The 21,766-nt window shown below is 38.2% G+C and overlaps 1 protein-coding gene across 5 annotated transcripts in view; it reads right to left on the reverse strand.

The window, feature by feature from the left end:
* VPS8 (VPS8 subunit of CORVET complex) overlaps nt 1-21,766 on the reverse strand; it is a 319,158-nt gene that overhangs the window by 201,512 nt on the left and 95,880 nt on the right. For all 5 annotated transcript variants that reach the window (XM_089910741.1, XM_089910739.1, XM_089910738.1 and 2 more), the window contains one exon: nt 962-1,008. In XM_089910741.1, the coding sequence (XP_089766867.1) occupies nt 962-1,008 (47 nt within the window). The remainder of the gene's footprint in view (nt 1-961; nt 1,009-21,766) is intronic.

Raw genomic sequence — 21,766 nt, forward strand, 5'->3', positions numbered from 1 at the left:
TTGTGATTTAATTGAAGGTCTGACATAGCAAATAACTGCCCTCTTGATAACCTTCACTGATACTTTCTAAGTATGATCCAACCTTATATGATTTAGGCAACCTGAATAGACATAAATTCAGGAGTCAAGACAGTGTTGTAGAGGGTTTGGGGAGTATCTGCACTGGATCCTCACAGCTGTTCACCACTGAAAAAGAGGTACAATCTGGTAGTTTCGAGCAAGAACCCAAGAGCTAGGCTGCCTGCATTAGAATCCCACCTTCGCTCCTCAAAAAAAGTGTGAGCAAGTTTTGGCAAGTTACTTCATCGCATACTGCCTCTTGAACCTCCTATGTAAAATGAAGACAACAATAATACCTACCTCACTGTTATAAAAATTAAATAAGTTGTTATAAAAAATAGATAAATTAAAGTGCTTAGAACAATACCTGGCATGTAGGAAGCTAACTATTATTGTAAGTGTGAAAAATTATGAACTAGCACAGGTTGGTTAATTTATGTAGTTACTAGTTAAATGAACAGACCCTAATCAAGAGTTTATTTACAGTGATTTCCTTTAAATGAAGAGGCTCTTAAAAAAGCAGCACAATAAATCTTTCCTTTTTTTGAGTGGTATGAAATATTGTGTTTTAGTGATGGTTCATAAAAGAGCATATATATATAATGCATGAATCATATACTTTTAAGATCTTTAAGTGATTAAGTATTGCTCTTTTGCTATGTTCTTCACCTCCACTATCCTGCCACATAAATACACAGATGATACATCTATATTGGACAAGTTAATTTCATTGGTAAATGGACTGAAAATTCTTAAAGAATCAAATTTCTGTAAATTCATTTTTTAAAATAACCTACTGAGTCAAATTCATAGAATTCATAGTAGTAAATTATTGCTAAAATATAAGCAAGAGGCAACTTGGACTCAAAATAACTGAACCTGACAGGCAATGTATACTCACTTTCGCTGCAGCAGAAGGCAGTAATCAACTATGATGGGCACCATATCCTGTAGAGAAACCGTAAAGAAAGCATCAGCACCACATCTCTGTCCAATGGCCCCCTGGTTAGACACAACACATAATGAAAGTAGTCTGCTTCAGATACTGTTAGATTGTTGGGAGAATATAACTTTGTACCATACTTTTGGTAAGCAATTTGGCACTCTGTGTCAAAAGCCTTAAAAATGTGAAAACACTTTTACCCAGTAATTCTATCTGGAAATTTATCCTAAATACATTTAGTAAGAAAAAAATTTAATGCATTAAGGTATTCACTGCAGCTCTATAATAGAAGAAAGAGGAGAAGGAGGGGGAAGGGAGGAAGACATTGAAATTAAATATACAACATGGGAAAACAGTTAAGTAAATTTGCTATTTAAATATTATGTAGATATTACAAGTTTATAAAGAGTTTACAACATTATAAGAAACATTACATGAAAAATATGTATTTATCTCACAACTTTGTAAAGAAAATCTGCAAAGAAAATATATCAAATTGATAATATAATATAGTTGGTCCCATTGGTGGCTCAGGTGATTAAGGCTGTCCATATTTTGTCACAATCCTCCAAACCAGCTATTTTAAGGTTGATTAATTTCTCAGTTTCATAACATTTTGACTGTTTTAAATTCATCATGTATAGACTCATATCAAACGAATGGCAACCCATAATTTTGGCCTTTTTCAAGAGAAACACTTTGAGGGAGGAGCAGTAGCTTATTATGACTAGAACTTGTCAAGTACCCAAGCATTCGATTTCAGCAGTACTCTTTCATTTTCTGCTAGCTGAAGAGCAATGGTTTCCTTTTAAAAATCCTGGAAGGCTTAGGTTCTGGGCAGAAGAATATCCCATCAGGAGGGAGAAGACATTATGTGAAAGAGAATACCACATGCTAACACTTCTTTGACAAAACGAACAAAACCTGAGGAACCACTATTATCTGAGAGAGAGGTAAGCAGAAGGACCTATAATCCTAAAAGGCTAACCCTGCCCATCCATCCTACTTCCTTTATTTATCAATATTCCTCATGACTACATTTATAATCTTACTTAGGTACTTCAAAAACAGGAACTAAAACCATAGATTTGAAAAGTCTCAACCCTGAATGAGAATACATATAGAGGGACAAATAATCTGCAGAGAAAAAACCTAGAAATACTGAGGAAATTTAACAAACACTCTTTAAAATACACAGCTGAGCTCCCCAAAAACTAGGGGCAATACCCAGGGTTTAAAATTGAAAAAGGAACTGCAAACTAAAGCAATAAGCCCTGAGCCATCACTGAGACTGTCCTATAAATTTGTTGTTCATATAAGAGCTTGGGTTTTAATGCCAGAAACAAACTGAGGCCTTAATTCTTGAAACATAAGGAAGTAAAGCAAAGATCCTCCTAAAAACAGGATTCTTGAAAGGTGTCTCCTTAGTGAAAGGCAATTAGAAAAAACAAAAAACCCTGCCTATATGCATAGGAAGCTAACAAGAAAGGTTGTCTGTCTCTGCCTGGACTCAGTGGGGATAAATCTGCACTCTCCAAGAATCTATAATCAAGATCCTGCCCACAGGTGGATTTGGGATTTGAATTTACACTATCTCCTTAGTATGGGAATAATCAGGCCAAGAAATTAACACAAAAGGTGATCCTTAAAAAAGGATACTCCTGGAGCACTTGAAAGAAAAAAATTCCAGAAACAGTGTTTAACAGTTAACAGTGCTTAACAGTGCTTTGCTTAACAGGCAAAATAAGACCTCCTGATAAAGCCCCCAAAAGATGTGCCCAAAATAAAAAAGTTTAAAGCACCTCATGAAATAACATACCATAAGTTAATGTCAGCAGAAACTACAAACAGCAGGGGAGACCCCGAAAACTTCAAATATTATAATTATCAGGGAGAAATTATTAAAGTATATTTAGAATTATTAAAGGCATAAAATAAGGAATTAAGTGCCTATCCTAGCAGTAAGTACTAAGGATATACTATAGGGATAATGGAGAGTGTAACCATCAGATTAATACATGTAGACAAATCACTCTGTTGATTCTATGATGGGAGGATCTGGAAAACCAAGACTGAAGATAGGTGGCTAGTACAGTAGTCCAAGATGGAAACAGGAGACCAAACTAGGGTAGTGAGAGTAGGCATAAAAAACAGCAGATAGAATCAAGCACTGTTTATAAAGTAAAACTGTAGAGGTTGGTGACAGATTGGTTATGGGTTGGAAGGCATAGGCAGGAGTCTAAGAAACTCCTAAATTTCTAGTTTGAGTGATGGCTGGATGAAGATTTCATGAAATGAAATAAAGAATATGGGAGGAGGTGTTAGAAGGAAGAAGCTAAACATAGTTTGGGCTGTCATAGCTCTGAGGAACATCTTTACTTCGATATTGAATAGTAAGAAACTGGATATAGTAATCTGAAACATCTGGGTTAGAATTACACACTTCTAAGTCATGAAAGGAAATACTGTATATGAATAAAGCTGTTCAGGGATAATAAAGATAAAAATCAGTGAACAGTGGATTACATCTTGAGGAAGACCAATATTTATGATATGGTCAGCGGATGGAAACAAAATCCAACTCAGGAACAGTCACAAAGTTTTAAAAATCAGAAGACCACACAATCATAGATATCTACAGGATACAGAATTTTAAAAAGGAAGGAGTGATCATCACTGTTTAATACAGCATTGAGAATGAATAAGATGTGAAAGTTTTATTTTATTTATAAATTAGGATATCACTGGGATCTTTAGAAAGATGGTGTTTTATCTTCCTCATTAGATCATAAGCACAGTAATGGGTGATATGCAGCTTGCAGAGAATTGGGGGGAGAAAGGTGAGAGGGAAAGAGGGAGGAAAGGGGGAGGAAGAGAAAGAGAAAGCATCAATGTATGTGTAATTAGAATCCCTGAATAAGAAAACTAAAACAGGGAGTTTAGGAAGATGGCAGAAGAGTAAAACGTGGCGATCACCTTCCTCCCCACAGATACATCAGAAATACATCTACACGTGGAACAAGTCCTACAGAACACCCACTGAACGCTGGCAGAAGACCTCAGACCTCCCAAAAGGCAAGAAACTCCCCACGTACCTGGGTAGGGCAAAAGAAAAAAGAAAAAACAGAGAAAAAAGAATAGGGACGGGACCTGCGCCAGTGGGTGGGAGCTGTGAAGGAGGAAAGGTTTCCACACACTAGGAAGCCCCTTCGCGGGCGGAGACTGCGGGTGGCAGAGGTAAGCTTCGGAGCCACGGAGGAGAGCACAGCCACCAGGGTGCGGAGGGCAAAGTGGAGAGATTTCCGCACAGAGGATCCGTGCCGACCGGCACTCACCAGCCCGAGAGGCTTGTCTGCTCACCCACCGGGGCGGGCGGGAGCTGGGAGCTGAGGCTCGGGTCTTCAGTCGGATCGCAGGGAGAGGACTGGCAGCATGAACACAGCCTGAAGGGGTTAGTGCACCACGGCTAGCAGGGAGGGAGTCCGGGGAAAAGTCTGGACCTGCCGAAGAGGCAAGAGACTTTTTCTTCCCTCTTTGTTTCCTGGTGCGTGAGGAGAGGGGATTCAGAGCACTGCTTAAAGGAGCTCCAGAGACGGGTGCGGGCTGCGGCTAAGAGCGCGGACCCCAGAGACAGGCAAGAGACGTTAAGGCTGCTGCTGCCACTTCAAAGAAGCCTGTGTGTGAGCACAGGTCACTATCCACACCTCCACTCCCGGGAGCCTGTGCAGTCCGCCACTGCCAGGGTCCCATGATGCAGGGACAACTCCCCTGGGAGAACACACGGTGCGCCTCACGCTGGTGCAACGTCATGCTGGCCTCTGCCGCCGCAGGCTCTCCCCACATCCGTACTCCTCCCTCCCCGCCGGCCTGAGTGAGCCTGAGCCCCCGAATCAGCGGCTCCTTTAACCCCGTCCTGTCTGAGCGAAGAACAGACGCCCTCAGGCAACCTACACACAGAGGCAGGGCCAAATCCAAAGCTGAACCCCGGGAGCTGTGCCAACAAAGAAGAGAAAGGGAAATTTCTCCCAGCAGCCTCAGGAGCAGCAGATTAAATCTCCACAATCAACTTGATGTATCCTGCATCTGTGGAATACCTGAATAGACAACGAATCATCCCAAATTGAGGAGGTGGACTTTGGGAGCAAGATATATTATTTTTTCCCCTTTTCCTCTTTTTGTGACTGTGTATGTGTACACGTCTGTGTGAGATTTTGTCTGTATAACTTTGCTTTCACCACTTGTCCTAGGGTTCTGTCCGTCCGTTTCTGTTTTTTTTTTTTTTTTACTTAAAAAATTTTTTTTCTTAATACTTATTTTTATTTTAATAACTTTATGTTATTTTATCTTACTTTATTTTATCCTCTTTCTTTCTTTTTTTTCTTTCTATTTTTTCCCCCTTTTATTCTGAGCCGTGTGGATGAAAGGTTCTTGGTGCTCCAGCCAGGAGTCAGTGCTGTGCCTCTGAGGTGGGAGAGCCAACTTCAGGACACTCGTCAAAAAGAGACCTCCCAGCTCCACATAATATCAAATGGTGAAAATCTCCCACAGATCTCCATCTCAACACTATCACCCAGCTTCACTCAACGACCAGCAAGCTACAGTGCTGGACACCCTATGCCAAACAACTAGCAAAACAGGAACACAACCCCACCCATTAGCAGAAAGCCTACCTAAAATCATAATAAGGCCACAGACACCCCCAAAACACACCACCAGACGTGGACCTGCCCACCAGAAAGACAAGATCCAGCCTCATCCACCAGAACACAGGCACTAGGCCCCTCCACCAGGAAGCCTACACAACCCACTGAACCAACCTTAGCCACTGGGGACAGACACCAAAAACAACGGGAACTACGAACCTGCAGCCTGCAAAAAGGAGACCCCAAACACAGTAAGATAAGCAAAATGAAAAGACAGAAAAACACACAGCAGATGAAGGAGCAAGGTTAAAACCCACCAGACCTAACAATTGAAGAGGAAATAGGCAGTCTACCTGAAAAAGAATTCAGAATAATGATAGTAAAGATGATCCAAAATCTTGGAAATAGAATAGAGAAAATGCAAGAAACATTTAACAAGGACCTAGAAGAAATGAAGAAGAAACAAGCAATGATGAACAACACAATAAATAGAATTAAAAATACTCTAGAAGGGATCAATAGCAGAATAACTGAGGCAGAAGAACGGATAAGTGACCTGGAAGATAAAATAGTGGAAATAACTACTGCAGAACAGAATAAAGAAAAAAGAATGAAAAGAACTGAGGACAGTCTCAGAGACCTCTGGGAAAACATTAAATGCTCCAACATTCAAATTATAGGGGTCCCAGAAGGAGAAGAGAAAAAGAAAGGCACTAGGAAAATATTTGAAGAGATTATAGTTGAAAACTTCCCTAATATGGGAAAGGAGATAGTTAATCAAGTCCAAGAAGCACAGAGAGTCCCAAACAGGATAAATTCAAGGAGAAACACGCCAAGACACATATTAATCAAACTATCAAAAATTAAATACAGAAAACATATTAAAAGCAGCAAGGGAAAAACAACAAATAACACACAAGGAAATCCCCATAAGGTTAACAGCTGGTCTTTCAGCAGAAACTCTGCAAGCCAGAAGGGAGTGGCAGGACATATTTAAAGTGATGAAGGAGAAAAACCTACAACCAAGACTACTCTACCCAACAAGGATCTCATTCAGATTTGATGGAGAAATTAAAACCTTCACAGACAAGCAAAAGCTGAGAGAGTTCAGCACCACCAAACTAGCTTTTCAACAAATGCTAAAGGAACTTCTCTAGGCAAGAAACACAAGAAAGGAAAAGACCTACAATAACAAACTCAAAACAATTAAGAAAAGGGGAACAGGAACATACATATCGATAATTACCTTAAATGTAAATGGATTAAATGCTCCCACCAAAAGACACAGACTGGCTGAATGGATACAAAAACAAGACCCGTATATATGCTGTCTAGAAGAGACCCACTTCAGACCTAGAGACACATACAGACTGAAAGTGAGGGGATGGAAAAAGATATTCCATGCAAATGGAAATCAAAAGAAAGCTGGAGTAGCAATTCTCATATCAGACAAAATAGACTTTAAAATAAAGACTATTACAAGAGACAAAGAAGGACATAATGATCAAGGAATCAATCCAAGAAGAAGACATAACAATTGTAAATATTTATGCACCCAACATAGAAGCACCTCAATACATAAGGCAAATACTAACAGCCATAAAAGGGGTACTCAGCAGTAACACATTCATAGTAGGGGACTTAACACCCCACTTTCACCAATGCACAGATCATCCTAAATGAAAATAAATAAGGAAACACAAGCTTTAAATGATACATTAAACAAGATGGACTTAATTGATATTTATAGGACATTCCATCCAAAAACAACAGAATGCACATTTTTCTCAAGTGCTCATGGAACTTTCTCCAGGATAGATCATATCTTGGGTCACAAATCAAGCCTTGGTAAATTTAAGAAAACTGAAATCGTATTAAGTATCTTTTCCGACCACAATGCTATGAGACTAGATATCAATTACAGGAAAATACCTGTAAAAAATACAAACACATGGAGGCTAAACAATATACTACTTAATAACCAAGTGATCACTGAAGAAATCAAAGAGGAAGTCAAAAGATAACTAGAAACAAATGACAATGGAGACACGATGACCCAAAACCTATGGGTTGCAGCAAAATCAGTTCTAAGAGGGAAGTTTACAGCAATACAATCCTACCTTAAGAAACAAGAAACATCTCAAATAAACAACCTAACCTTGCACCTAAAGCAGTTAGAGAAAGAAGAACAAAAACCCCCAGAGTTAGCAGAAGGAAAGAAATCATAAAGATCAGATCAGAAATAAATGAAAAAGAAATGAAGGAAACGACAGCAAAGATCAATAAAACTAAAAGCTGGTTCTTTGAGAAGATAAGCAAAATTGATAAATCACTAGCCAGACTCATCAAGAAAAAAAGGGAGAAGACTCAAATCAATAGAATTAGAAATGAAAAAGGAGAAATAACAACTGACACTGCAAAAATATAAAGGATCATGAGAGATTACTACAAGCAACTCTATGCCAATAAAATGGACAACCTGGAAGAAATGGACAAATTCTTAGAAACGCACAACCTGCCGAGACTGAATCAGGAAAAAATAGAAAATATGAACACACCAGTCACAAGCACTGAAATTGAAACTGTGATTAAAAATCTTCCAACAAACAAAAGCCCAGGACCAGATGGCTTCACAGGCGAATTCTATCAAACATTTAGAGATGAGCTAACACCTATCCTTCTCAAACTCTTCCAAAATATAGCAGAGGGAGGAACACTCCCAAACTCATTCTACGAGGCCACCATCACCCTGATACCAAAACCAGACAAGGATGTCACAAAGAAAGAAAACTACAGGCCAATATCACTGATGAACATAGATGCAAAAATCCTCAACAAAATACTAGCAAACAGAATCCAACAGCCCATTAAAAGGATCATACACCATGATCAAGTGGGGTTTATTCCAAGAATGCAAGGATTCTTCAATATACACAAATCAATCAACGTGATACACCATATTAACAAACTGAAGGAGAAAAACCATATGATCATCTCAACAGATGCAGAGAAAGCTTTCAACAAAATTCAACACCCATTTATAAAAAAAACCTTCCAGAAAGTAGGCATAGAGGGAACTTTCCTCAACATAATAAAGGCCATATATGACAATCCCACAGCCAACATCGTCCTCAATGGTGAAAAGCTGAAAATATTTTCCACTAAAATCAGGAACAAGACAAGGTTGCCCACTCTCACCACTCTTATGCAACAGTTTTGGAAGTTTTAGCCCCAGCAATCAGAGAAGAAAAAGAAATAAAAGGAATCCAAATCGGAAAAGAAGTAAAGCTGTCACTGTTTGCAGATGACATGGTACTCTACATAGAGAATCCTAAAGATGCTACCAGAGAACTACTAGAGCTAATCAATGCATTTGGTAAAGTAGCAGGATACAAAATTAATGCACAGAAATCTCTGGCATTCCTATACACTAATGATGAAAAATCTGAAAGTGAAATTAAGAAAACACTCCCATTTACCATTGCAACAGAAAGAATAAAATATCTAGGAATAAACCTACCTAAGGAGGCAAAAGACCTGTATGCAGAAAATTATAAGACACTGATGAAAGAAACTAAAGATGATACAAATAGATGCAGTGATATACCATGTTCTTGGATTGGAAGAATCAACATTGTGAAAATGACTCTACTACCCAGAGCAATCTACAGATTCAATGCAATCCTTATCAAACTACCACTGGCGTTTTTCACAGAACTAGAACAAAAAATTTCACAATTTGTATGGAAACACAAAAGACCCCGAATAGCCAAAGCAACCTTGAGAACGAAAAATGGAGCTGGAGGAATCAGGCTCCCTGACTTCAGACTATACTACAAAGATACAGTAATCAAGACAGTATGGTACTGGCACAAAAACAGAAAGATAGATCAATGGAACAGGATAGAAAGCCCAGAGATAAACCCACACACATATGGTCACCTTATCTTTGATAAAGGAGGCAAGAATATATAGTGGAGAAAAGGCAGCCTCTTCAATAAGTGGTGCTGGGAAAACTGGACCGGTACATGTAAAAGTATGAAATTAGAACACTCCCTAACACCATACACAAAAATAAACTCAAAATGGATTAAAGATCTAAATGTAAGGGCAGACACTATCAAACTCTTAGAGGAAAACATAGGCAGAATACTGTATGACATAAATCACAGCAAGATCCTTTCTGACCCACCTCCTAGACACATGGTAATAAAAACAAGCAAATGGGACCTAATGAAACTTCAAAGCTTTTGCACAGCAAAGGAAACCATAAACAAGACCAAAAGACAACCCTCAGAATGGGAGAAAATATTTGCAAATGAAGCAACTGCCAAAGGATTAATCTCCAAGATTTACAAGCAGCTCATGCAGCTCAATAAAAAAACAAACAACCCAATCCAAAAGTGGGCAGAAGGCCTAAATAGACATTTCTCCAAAGAAGATATAGAGATTGCCAACAAACACATGAAAGAATGCTCAATGTCACTAATCATTAGAGAAATGCAAATCAAAACTACATTGAGGTATCACCTCACACCCGTCAGAATGGCCATCATCAGAAAATCTGCAAACAATAAGTGCTGGAGAGGGTGTGGAGAAAAGGGAACCCTCTTGCACTGTTGGTGAGAATGTAACTTGATACAGCCACTATGGAGAACAGTATGGAGGTTCCTTAAAAAACTAAAAATAGAACTACCATACGACCCAGCAATCCCACTACTGGGCATATACCCTGAGCAAACCATAATTCAAAAAGAGTCATGTACCAAAATGTTCATTGCAGCTCTATTTACAATAGCCAGGACATGGAAGCAACCTAAGTGTCCATCATCAGATGAATGGATAAAGAAGATGTGGCACATATATACAATGGAATATTACTCAGCCATAAAAAGAAACGAAATTGAGATATTTGTAGTGAGGTGGATGGACCTAGAGTCTGTCATGTGGAGTGTGGTAAGTCAGAAAGGGAAAAACAAATACCGTATGCTAACACATATATATGGAATCTAAGAAAAAAAAAAAAGGTCATGAAGAACGTAGGGCTAAGACAGGAATAAAGACACAGACCTACTAGAGAATGGACTTGAGGATATGGGGAGGGGGAAGGGTAAGCTGCGACACAGTGAGAGAGTGGCATGGACATATATACACTACCAAACGTAAAATAGATAGCTAGTGGAAGCAGCCGCATGGCACAGGGAGATCAGCTCAGTGCTTCGTGACCGCCTAGAGGGGTGGGATAGGAGGGTGGGAAGGAGGGAGACGCAAGAGGGAAGAGATATGGGAACATATGTATATGTATAACTGATTCACTTTGTTATAAAGCAGAAACTAACACACCATTGTAAAGCAATTATACTCCAATAAAGATGTTAAAAAAATAATAATAATAAAGAATAAAAGAAAACTAAAACAACAGAACAGAATGAATAGTTTAAGACTTAATTCAAGAAAACTTTCCTGAGATTATTCTTTTAAAAGTCTTAAATCTACATATTAATAGAACACATATTATTCCAGGGAAAAATGACCTAGAATGATTATATTGAGACCCAATGCAGTAAAGTTACTGGATTACCCAAACTAATAAGTAGCCAGGAGAAAAAGATGAATTTTGAGAGAGGGGGAAAAAAAAAACCTGGCTAGCCTCAGATTATCCTACAGTGGCATTCCATGACAGACAGTAACAGAACAGTATTTTCAAGATACTTAAGGAGAGCCAAAATGTTTTTCAAGATAAAAGCTAGAGGGACTTACTTCCCTGGTGGTCCAGTGGCTAAGACTCCACACTCCCAACATAGGGGGCCCAGGTTCAACTCCTGGTCAGGGAGCTAGATCCCACATGCCGCAAATAAGAGTTCGCATGCCACAACTAACAGATCCAGCATGCCGCAACTAAAGATCTCACGTGCTGCAACTAAGACCTGGCCCAGCCAAATAAATAAATATTTTTAAAAATAATAAAATAAAATAAAAGCCAGAGACCAACAATTTGAAGACTCAACAAACTCAAAAAATATTGTTCTCATGAGCCTTCCCTTTTTTTTTTAAGCCTCCTCCATATTAGTTTACTTTCAGCCAAATCGTGCCCAAATGTCCTCCATATTTAGAAAAAAAAATATGTCTTTTACTAAACTTTTGTCCCCTTCTATTTAGAAGCCTATCATTTTACAGCCAAGAATGTGAAGCATGATATTCTTTTCTTCTTCATGAGAGTAATATGAATTCACAGAAGAACATTTGAAAATTACATAAAGAGGGGCTTCCCTGGTGGCGCAGTGGTTAAGAATCCACCTGCCAATGCAAGGGACACGGGTTCGAGACCTGGTCCGGGAAGATCCCACATGCCACGGAGGAACTAAGCCCTTGTGCCACAACTACTGAAGCCCACACGCCTACAGCCCATGCTCCGCAACAAGAGAAGCCACCGCAATGAGAAGCCCATGCACCACAAAGAAGAATAGCCCCTGCTCGCCACAACTAGAGAAAGCCCGCGCACAGCAATGAAGACCCAACACAGCCAAAAATAAATAAATTTACATTTTAAAAAATTACATAAAGATATTTTAAGATAAAATGTCCTCCATAATTTTACCATGAAGAGAAAATATTATTTAAAACTATTATATTTCTTTGCCTTTTTCTAATCATTTAGCATAATTAAGATCCTATCAGTTGTTCTCAAAGTCTGATTCATGAGAGGCCACAGGAGGTCTTCAAGACTCAGGGGGTTTGTGAGGTCAAACTAATTTTCATAAAAATATTAAGATTTCACTTTTACTTTTCAGCATGTTTACTTTTGCAAATATGGTGTAACTGCAGGGGTCAGTAAAACTGCTGTCTCCTTAGCCCGAATCCAGGCAGTGGCGCCAATCCATACTAGTAGTCATCATATTCTTCAGTCATGCCCTCAGAGGAAAAGAAAAAATGCCATTTTCACTCAAGACTGTCCTTGATGAAGCAGTGGTTTTAATTTTATTAAATCTCAACCTTTAAGTACATTTTAAAAAATATTCTGTGTGATGAAACGAGAAATAGGAATAAGCCATTTCTGTTGCACAGCAAAGTGCTATAGCTGTCTCAAGGAAAAGAACCTGTGCAACTGTTTGAGTTGGGAGCTGAACCAACCACTTCTATCACGGATTACCACGACTGACAGAAAAAAGTATCTATTCAGATTTGAGTATCTGACAAAAATTTTTTCAGAAATGAACACAGTAAAGCTGCACTTCAAGGGGAAAAAATGAACATATTTGTTGCCAGTGATAAAATCCAAGCTTTCAATTGAGAATTAGAATTTTGGAAATCACACAGCCACTTCTGTGAGCTTTACAGCTTCAGAGTGGGTAGACTTCACTGATGAGATTGGTGGTGATTCATTAGCTTTTCTTCTTTTTTTTTCTTTTTGGCCGTACCACATGGCTTGTGGAATCTTAGCTCTCCGACCAGGGATTGGACTCAGCCCCTCAGCAGTGAGAGCACAGAGTCCTAACCACTGGACCGCCAGGGAATTCCCTCATTAGCCTTTCTTGAAGAAACTGCTTCAGCAACCAAGAAATGACTGGGAAAACTATGGCAAAAGCACTGGTGATCAGCAGGAACTATATTTAACTACAAAAGTCAGCGTAAAACAACAAACAGATACCCTCTGACAATGAGGAAAAGATTTATATGAAGACAAATTGGGAGGAGAAAGAGAAAAGGTCGGGGGAGAAAAGATTAAGTAGACTCATCTGTAAACTGGTAGTCAGAAGATATCCTTTAAAACTCACAATTAAACTTAGAACTAGAAGCATTTTTAACAATATAAAAGATAATGATTAAAATCTGGTAATAGAGGAGGGGTTGAGGAGGAAGAAGGAAGAAAAATATGCTAAATTTAATGACAGAAAGGACCAATGCCCCCAAGAAATAGAGGATCAAGGGTACCATATAATGCTATAATTACAAAGGTAGTCACTGGAATAAAATACACAATTGTAAATATCAGAAGTACATGTAAAAAAGGCTTTCTTTAAAAAAAATAAAAACAAAAAATATTTGGCTTAACTCACCTAAGATTTTCAGATTGAAATATGAAAAAAGCAAAAATCTGAAATCTCAAAAAGCAAACACCCAACTCTACGTAGTAAACAAGAAACAAATACAAAGTGATCTGGAAAGACGGAAAATAAAAGGATAGGCAAAAGTACACCATGCAAAGAAAAATCAGGATTGTGATCAGATTAAAGGTTGTTTATCAGTTAAAGTAAAATTCAGGCTAAAAGGGCATTAAATGAATAAATAAATCATAGTGAAGATAAATTTCCTATTTCTATATGCCAAATTGCTACAGAGTACATTCTAAATTATACGGTGCTAACATTCCTAAGGCAGAAAATGGAAGGAAAAATAAAGAAAAGCACACTATTAACAGGGCACTTTACTTCTCACTGTCCATGAGAAATTGGGTAGACAAAAATGGGTAAGGGTGTAGAAGATCTAACAATTAATTTTAAAAATCTGACTATGAACAATTTTCTGTGAAAATATACAAAATATTATATCTCAAGTGCTTGTGGAACATTAATGATCATATAGTAGACCACACACACACACAAAAAAACTAAATAAGCTCCAAAAAGTAGAATTGGTACACAAAGCATTATCTGAACACAATACAATAAAACTAGAAAGGAATCATATATCAGAAAATAAAATGCTCTCTCCACCTAAAAAATAAACTTTCTCTAAAACTCTTCAAAGAAGGAATACCAATCACATTCGATGATTACATATAAAGACAATAATGAAAGTGGTACATATTGAACTGATAGCTTTAAGTAAATCTGTAATTTGACATTTTTAGAACACTCCAACAGCAGCAAAATACACATTTTTCTCAAATACAGAGAGCATTTACTAAAATAAATGATATATTTTAGGCCATAAAACAAGCTGCAAATTTTAAAAGATTCAAGTTGTACAAAGTATGTTCTCTGACCACAATGAAATTAAATTAGAAATTAACAAAATAAAGAATAACAGAGATGACATCACTATAGATTCTTCAGATATGAAAAGGGTAATGAAAATGCCATGAGCAACTTTTTTGCCAATAAACTTGACAACTTAGATGAAATAGCTGAATTTCTTTAAAGATAGAAAATACCAATGCTTATTCAAAAAGAAATAGAAGAAATATATAACCTTCTAAGAAATTGTAGTTTAAAACTTTCTTACAAAGAACACTCAAGGCCTTGATACTTTCAATGGTGAATTCTATCAAACATTTAAGAAAGAAATAATACCAATTTTTTTTTTTTTTTTTTTTTTTTGCGGTACGCGGGCCTCTGACTGTTGTGGCCTCTCCCGTTGCGGAGCACAGGCTCCGGATGTGCAGGCTCAGCGGCCATGGCTCACGGGCCCAGCCTCTCCGCGGCATGTGGGATCTTCCCAGACCGGGGCACGAACCCGTGTTCCCTGCATCGGCAGGCCGAGTCTCAACCACTGCGCCACCAGGGAAGCCCTAATTATTATTATTAATTATTATACCAACTCTTCCATAACATTGAAAAGAAGGTAATAATTCACAACTAATTCTGTGAAGTCAGCATTACTCCAATACCAAAACCACACAAAGGCATTACAAGAAAAGAAAACTGTTCATCATTCCCCATGAACACAGATATTCACATAGAAAGGATAATATATCATAACCAAGTGGGTTTATCCCAGGAATGTGGAGTTGCTTTAAAATTCAAACAATCAGGGGCTTCCCTGGTGGCGCAGTGGTTGAGAACCTGCCTGCTAATGCAGGGGACACGGGTTCGAGCCCTGGTCTGGGAGGATCCCACATGCCACGGAGCAACTAGGCCCGTGAGCCACAACTACTGAGCCTGCGCGTCTGGAGCTTGTACTCTGCAACAAGAGAGGCCGCGATGGTGAGAGGTCCGCGCACCGCGATGAAAAGTGGCCCCCGCTTGCCACAACTAGAGAAAGTCCTCGCGCAGAAACAAAGACCCAACACAGCAAAAATAAATTAATTAATAAACTCCTACCCCCAACATCTTCGGAAAAAAAAAATTCAAAAATTCAATATAAATCACATAATTAACAAATGAAAAAAGAAAAAACATATGATCATCACTATAGACAAAAAAAGAAACTGACCAAAGCTAACAACATTCATTCCTGAAAAAAAAAAAATCTTAGAAAATTAAGAATAGAACTTCCTCAATCTGATAAAGGGCATCTTTAAAATCCTATAGCTAGCATCATATTTATAAATCTAAGACTGATGTTTCTCCACTAACACTGGAATAAGGTAAGGATGTCAACTCTCGCCGTTTGTATTCAACATCATACTGGAGGCCACACTGGAGCCAGTGTAATAATGCAAGAAAGAGAAACACAAGACATCCAGATTAGAAAAGAAGTAATTCTGTCTTTATTGCTGACAGCATGATTGTCTATGTAGAAAATCTGGTGGAATATACAAAAAGCTATTAGAGCTAATAAGTGAGTTTAGCAAGAGTATAGATCAAACACTAAAATCAATTGCATTTCTATAAACTAGAAACAAACAAGGTGAAACTGAAGTTAAAAAAATACCATTTATAACAGTGTCAAAAAGTAAAAAAGGGAAAACTGCAACTACCAAAAAAAAAGACACTATTCTTTCTGTGAACCAATTTCAAAAATCCTCCAAGGCATATTAAGTGGAAAAAAAAATTTGTGTGTGTGTACAAAATCACAAATATAGTTTTCTATCATTTGTGTTAGAAAAGGAAGAAATACAAATATACGAGTAGGTAAACATGTCTATGTGCTTGCATTTACAAAAAGAAAACCCAGAAATATATTTAAAAACAGTAACAATGGCAAGAAGCAGGGGGGAACTAGACAGATAGCATTAGGGTGGGAAGGAGACTTTTCACTGTACCATTTTTACATTTTTTAATTTTTGAATCATATGAATATATAGCTGATCCAAAAAATTGAATGTTTAAAAAAGAACAGAAGCAGGTAATACAACTGTGTACAACAGGACATATAGACAAGGACATACACCAAACCACTGGTGAAATTGAACCATGTTTACATAAAGCATCTACTATGGACCAGGCACAATACTAGATGTTAATGATGCATATTTAACAAAACAGATATATTTTATAGTTGGTACAAAGATTTTTTTAAAAGAGTACCAATGAAGTATAATGAAAGTTAAGAGAGGAGAACTATGGAATGCCAGGGGCACTGACAGCAAGAAAGACTACCTGTCTGCCTTCCTGAGAATGTGACATTTAAATGGACACCTGAAAGATAGCATTCACCAACCAAACTGTAGGGAAGAATGCTCCAGCGAGAGGCAATAATAGCTTGTGGAAAAGTCCAGATGTAAGAGATGGCATAGAACCTCAAGAAACTGAGGCACTGCGACCAGAGCACAGAAAGATAAGACTGGCATTGGGTGAGGAAGGGGCAATGTGCAGGATTCCGGACTTTATTCTAAGGGTCATGGAAAACCACCGAAGGACTTTTAAGCAGGGACGTGAGACTAAAAACTTAAGAATTGTGGCAGGATTACAAATGGTTTAGAGTCTTTTTACTTTTGTCACCCATAAAAATAAAAACACAAGTACGTTAGAATACATGTGCAGACTTTAATTACTTCTTTGCGAATTTCTGCTAGTATATGCCACTTGCCGACTCCAATTCCCTACAGACTTCTTAGCTCTCTTAGACTAGACTCTCTCACCATCTGCAATTCCAAACTTTTACTCACTTCCTTCTTTCTTTATCAAGGGACCTTTAAATGCCTTGAAAAGAGGACACACAGGAGATTTCCACTTCCAGGAAGATGGAGCAGACATATTTTTCCCTATTCTTCTCACCCGTACAACTAAAAACCCTGAACAGTATATACAACACAAATATAAGACTCTAAAAGGTAGACAGGAAAAGGTAGACCAACTAGGACCTCAGGATCTGAGGAATGACATAGTGGTTGAGTTCCCTGGTTTCTTTTAACCATATGTCTCAGGCTTGGAGCTGAAGAAGCCAGCAACCTGGAAATGCAACAGGAAGTATGTCCTGTTGTACACAGTTGTATTACCTGCTTCTGTTCTTTTTCAAATATTCAATTTTTTGGATCAGCTATATATTCATATGATTCAAAAATGTAAAAATGTGTACAGTGAAAAGTCTCCCCACCCTAATGCTATCTGTCTAGCTCCCCCCTGCTTCTTGCCATTGTTACTGTTTTTAAAGCCCATGGGTGCAGACAGAAAAGCCTAAACAAAAGCTTACTCTCTCTAGCCGAAACAACAAAAAAGGAAGAATCTGGTAAAATAAAACTGGTCCCACAGCCACTGTGATGGTTAATTCTATGTATCAACTTGGCTGCACCATGAGGTGCCCAGATATTTGGTCAAACATTATTCCGGTGTGTCTGTGAGGGTGTTTCTGAGTGAGATTAACATATGACTCGGCAGACAGAGTAAAGCAGGTTGTCCTCACCAGTGCTAAAACATCGGCTCTTTGTGGGTCTTGAGTCTGCCAGCTCTCAGACTAGAACTTTATCATCAGCTCTCCTGGTTCTCAGGCCTTCAGACTTGGACTGGAGCTACACATCAGCTCTTTTGGGTCTCCAGCTTGCCAACTGCAGATCTTGGGACTTCTCAGCCTCCATAATTGTGTGAGCTAATTCCTTATAAAAAAATCAAACAATATATCCCCTATTGGTTCTATTTCTCTGGAGATCCCTGATTGATACACTCACCCATGCCAGCAAACGCTGAGTGGAAAACCTAGATTTTCACCCTACACAGAATCTAACAAGGTACTCCAATTCCCCCTTCCCCGATCAGGGTGGTATCACAGAAGTCTATACAAAGTCAGGACTTTCAATCCCAACAAGCCAATAACAAACACCTTCCTCCTCCCCCATGGAAAGTAGCAATGAAGATCATGTTGGGAGCTGAATTCCTACCTACACCCAAGAGTAATGAGGCCCCACTGGGGAATGGTGTCAGAGGAGGCCTATGAAGCAGAACTTTCACCAGTGCCCAATCCAGTGGTAATGAGGTCACTCTCACCACAATGTCAATGGAGGCCACAAGAAAAGCAGCAATGTGGCACCCCTAGTCTCACTAACTAGCCAGTGAGGTACCAGGGAAGGACTAAGAAGGAGCAGGAACTCCCATCTCAGTCCAGCAGTGAGGAGGAGCACTCCTCATCAGGTATTAATGGAAGATGAGTAGGGAGCCTACTTTTACCCAAATTTGGCAGTAATAGAGTGGCACCCCTCCTCTTACCCTGCCGGGGCACTATCAGAAGGAAGCAGCTAAAACAGAAAGCTTAAATAAGATATGGAGTCTCACAATATAAACATCCATCAGAAATTATATCAAGAACCTGGAAGATCTGAACCTGAATTTAAAAATGATAATCAATAGATGCCAACACTGAGATGACAGATATGTTAAAATGATCTGACAAAGATTTTTAAAGCAGCCATCATAAAAGTGCTTCAATGAGCAATTACAAACAACCTTGGAACAAATGAAAATACAGAAAGTTTCACGCAAGAAATAGAATATATAAAGAAGAACCAAATGGAAATTGTAGAACTGAAAAATATAACAACTGAAAATTTTAGAAACTCAAAGGATGGGGGCTTCCCTGGTGGCGCAGTGGTTGAGAGTCTGCCTGCCGATTCAGGGGACACGGGTTCGTGCCCCGGTCCGGGAAGATCCCACATGCTGCGGAGCAGCTGGGCCTGTGAGCCATGGCCCCTAAGCCTGCACGTCCGGAGCCTGTGCTCCGCAACGGGGAGGCCACAGCGGTGAGAGGCCCGCATACCACAAAAAACAAACAAACAAAAAAAACTCAAATGATGGGCTCAATAGAAGAATACAGGGTTCAGAGGAAAGAATCGGTGAACTGGAAGAAAAAACAACAGAAATTTATAATCAAGGAGAAAATAAAATGACTGACTGAAAAAACGTGAACAAAGACTCAGGGACTTCTAGGACTATAAAAAAGATCTAACATTTGTGATATAAGAGTCTCAGAAGGAGAGGAGAAAGAGGGTGGGACTGAAAAAGTACTCAAAGATGTAATGGCTAAAAATGTCCCAAATTTGGCACAAGACATAAACACACAGATTTATCCAAACAGCATAAATCCAAGAAATCCACACCAAAGATAGTTTTCAAAACTTCTGAAAACTAAAGACAAAAAAAAAAAAAAGTCTTAAAAGTGGCATAAAAAAGACCACACCTGGGAACTCCCTGGCAGTCCAGTGGTTAGGACTCTGCACTTTCACTGCTGAGGCCCAGGTTTGATCCCACACCTTAGCAACAGAGGGAAAAAATTTGAATGACTGGATTTCTCAACAGAAATCATGGAGGCCAGAGGAAGTAGCATGATTTTTTCAAGTGCTGAAAGAAAATAACTGTCAACCCAGAATCCTAAATCTAGTGAAATATTCTTAAGGAATGAAGGGAAAATCAAGACATTCTCAGATGAAGAAGACTTTGCTGCCAGCAAAATTACTCCAAAAGAATGGCTAATTAAAGTTCTCTAAACAGAAAGGAAACGGTAAAGCAAGGGACCTTGGTACATCAGGAAAGAAGAAAGAACATGGCAAGCAAAAACAAGGGTAAATAAAATAGACAGTCCTTCTCTTGAGTTTTCTTACTTAAGTTTTACAGTTGAAGCAAACATCATACTGTGTGATGTAGTTCTAAATGAATGCAGTGGAAATATTTAAGACAATATATTATAAAGAGGAAAGGGTAAATGGATATAAAGGCAGGTAAGGTTTCTACACTACTTCAATTGGAATGCATATATAATATAATACCTAGAGCAACCACTATAAAAATCTATACAAAAAGGTTCACTCAAATATACTACAGATAAATCAAAATGAAACTCTAAAGAATTTTCAAGTGACTCACAATAAGGTAGGAAAAAAGAAAACAGAGAAGCGAAAAATTGAGGGAAGAAACAAAACAAAAAATGACAGACTTAAACCCTAACATATGGACAGTTACATTAAATGTAAATGGTCTAAATATACCAATTAAAAGACAGAGGTTGGTAAAATGGATTCAAGAAGTCTACAAAAAAACTCACTTCAAATTTAACAATATAGGCAGGTTGAAAATAAACTGATAGAAAAAGACATATGATGCAAACATCAATCAAAAGAAAGCAGGAGTGGCTACATTAATATTAGATAAAATAAACTCTGGAGCAAAGAACACTGCCATAAACCAACAGAGACATTATAATGATAAAAGGGTCAATCCACCAAGAAAACAGCAGTCCTAAATGTGTATGCACCAAGTAACAGCGCTGCAAAGTAAATGAAGCAAGAATTGATAGAACTGAAAAGATAAACAGACAAATCCACAATTCTGCTAGAGACTTCAACACGTACTCTCAAAAACTGAAAGAACTAGACAGAAAATTAACAAGGATATAGAAAAACTCAGTAACACCATCAGCCATCAAAATACCCAAATGATATTTTTAGAACACTCCAACCAACAACAGCAGAAAGCAAATTCTTTTCAAGTGCCCACTGAACATATTCCAAGATAAACCACATCTAGGGTCATTAAACAAACTTCAGCAAACCTGAAAGTACTGAAACCATACAGCATGTGTTCTCCAACCACAACTGAATCAAACTAGAAATCACAAACAGAAAGATAACAAGAAAATCTGCAAACAGTTGAAAACTAAGCAACACATTTCTAAATAACCCATGAATCAATAAGGAAGTCACAAGAGAAATTTTAAAATACATTCAACTGAATGAAAATGAAAATACAGTGCATCAAAACTTGTAGGACACAGCTAATAGTCATGCTGAAAGGAAATTTACAGCATTAAATACATACATTAGAAAACAGAAAAAGTTTCAAATCAACCTAAGCTCTCATTTCAAAAACTTAGAAAAAGAAGAACAACATAAATACAAGGCAAACAATAGGAAGAACATAAGGAGCTGACATCAATGAAACTGAAAACAAAAAAACAACAGAGAATGTCAGTAAAACAAAGAGCCAGTTAATTGAAAAAAGAGAGTAAAACTGAGGAAACTCTACCAAGACTG

The sequence above is a fragment of the Delphinapterus leucas genome, chromosome 4 (genome assembly GCF_059928025.1).
Source record: "Delphinapterus leucas isolate spDelLeu-1000000601 "Yukka" chromosome 4, BTC_Dleu_Yukka2, whole genome shotgun sequence".
In the NCBI taxonomy this organism is placed as follows: domain Eukaryota; kingdom Metazoa; phylum Chordata; class Mammalia; order Artiodactyla; family Monodontidae; genus Delphinapterus; species Delphinapterus leucas.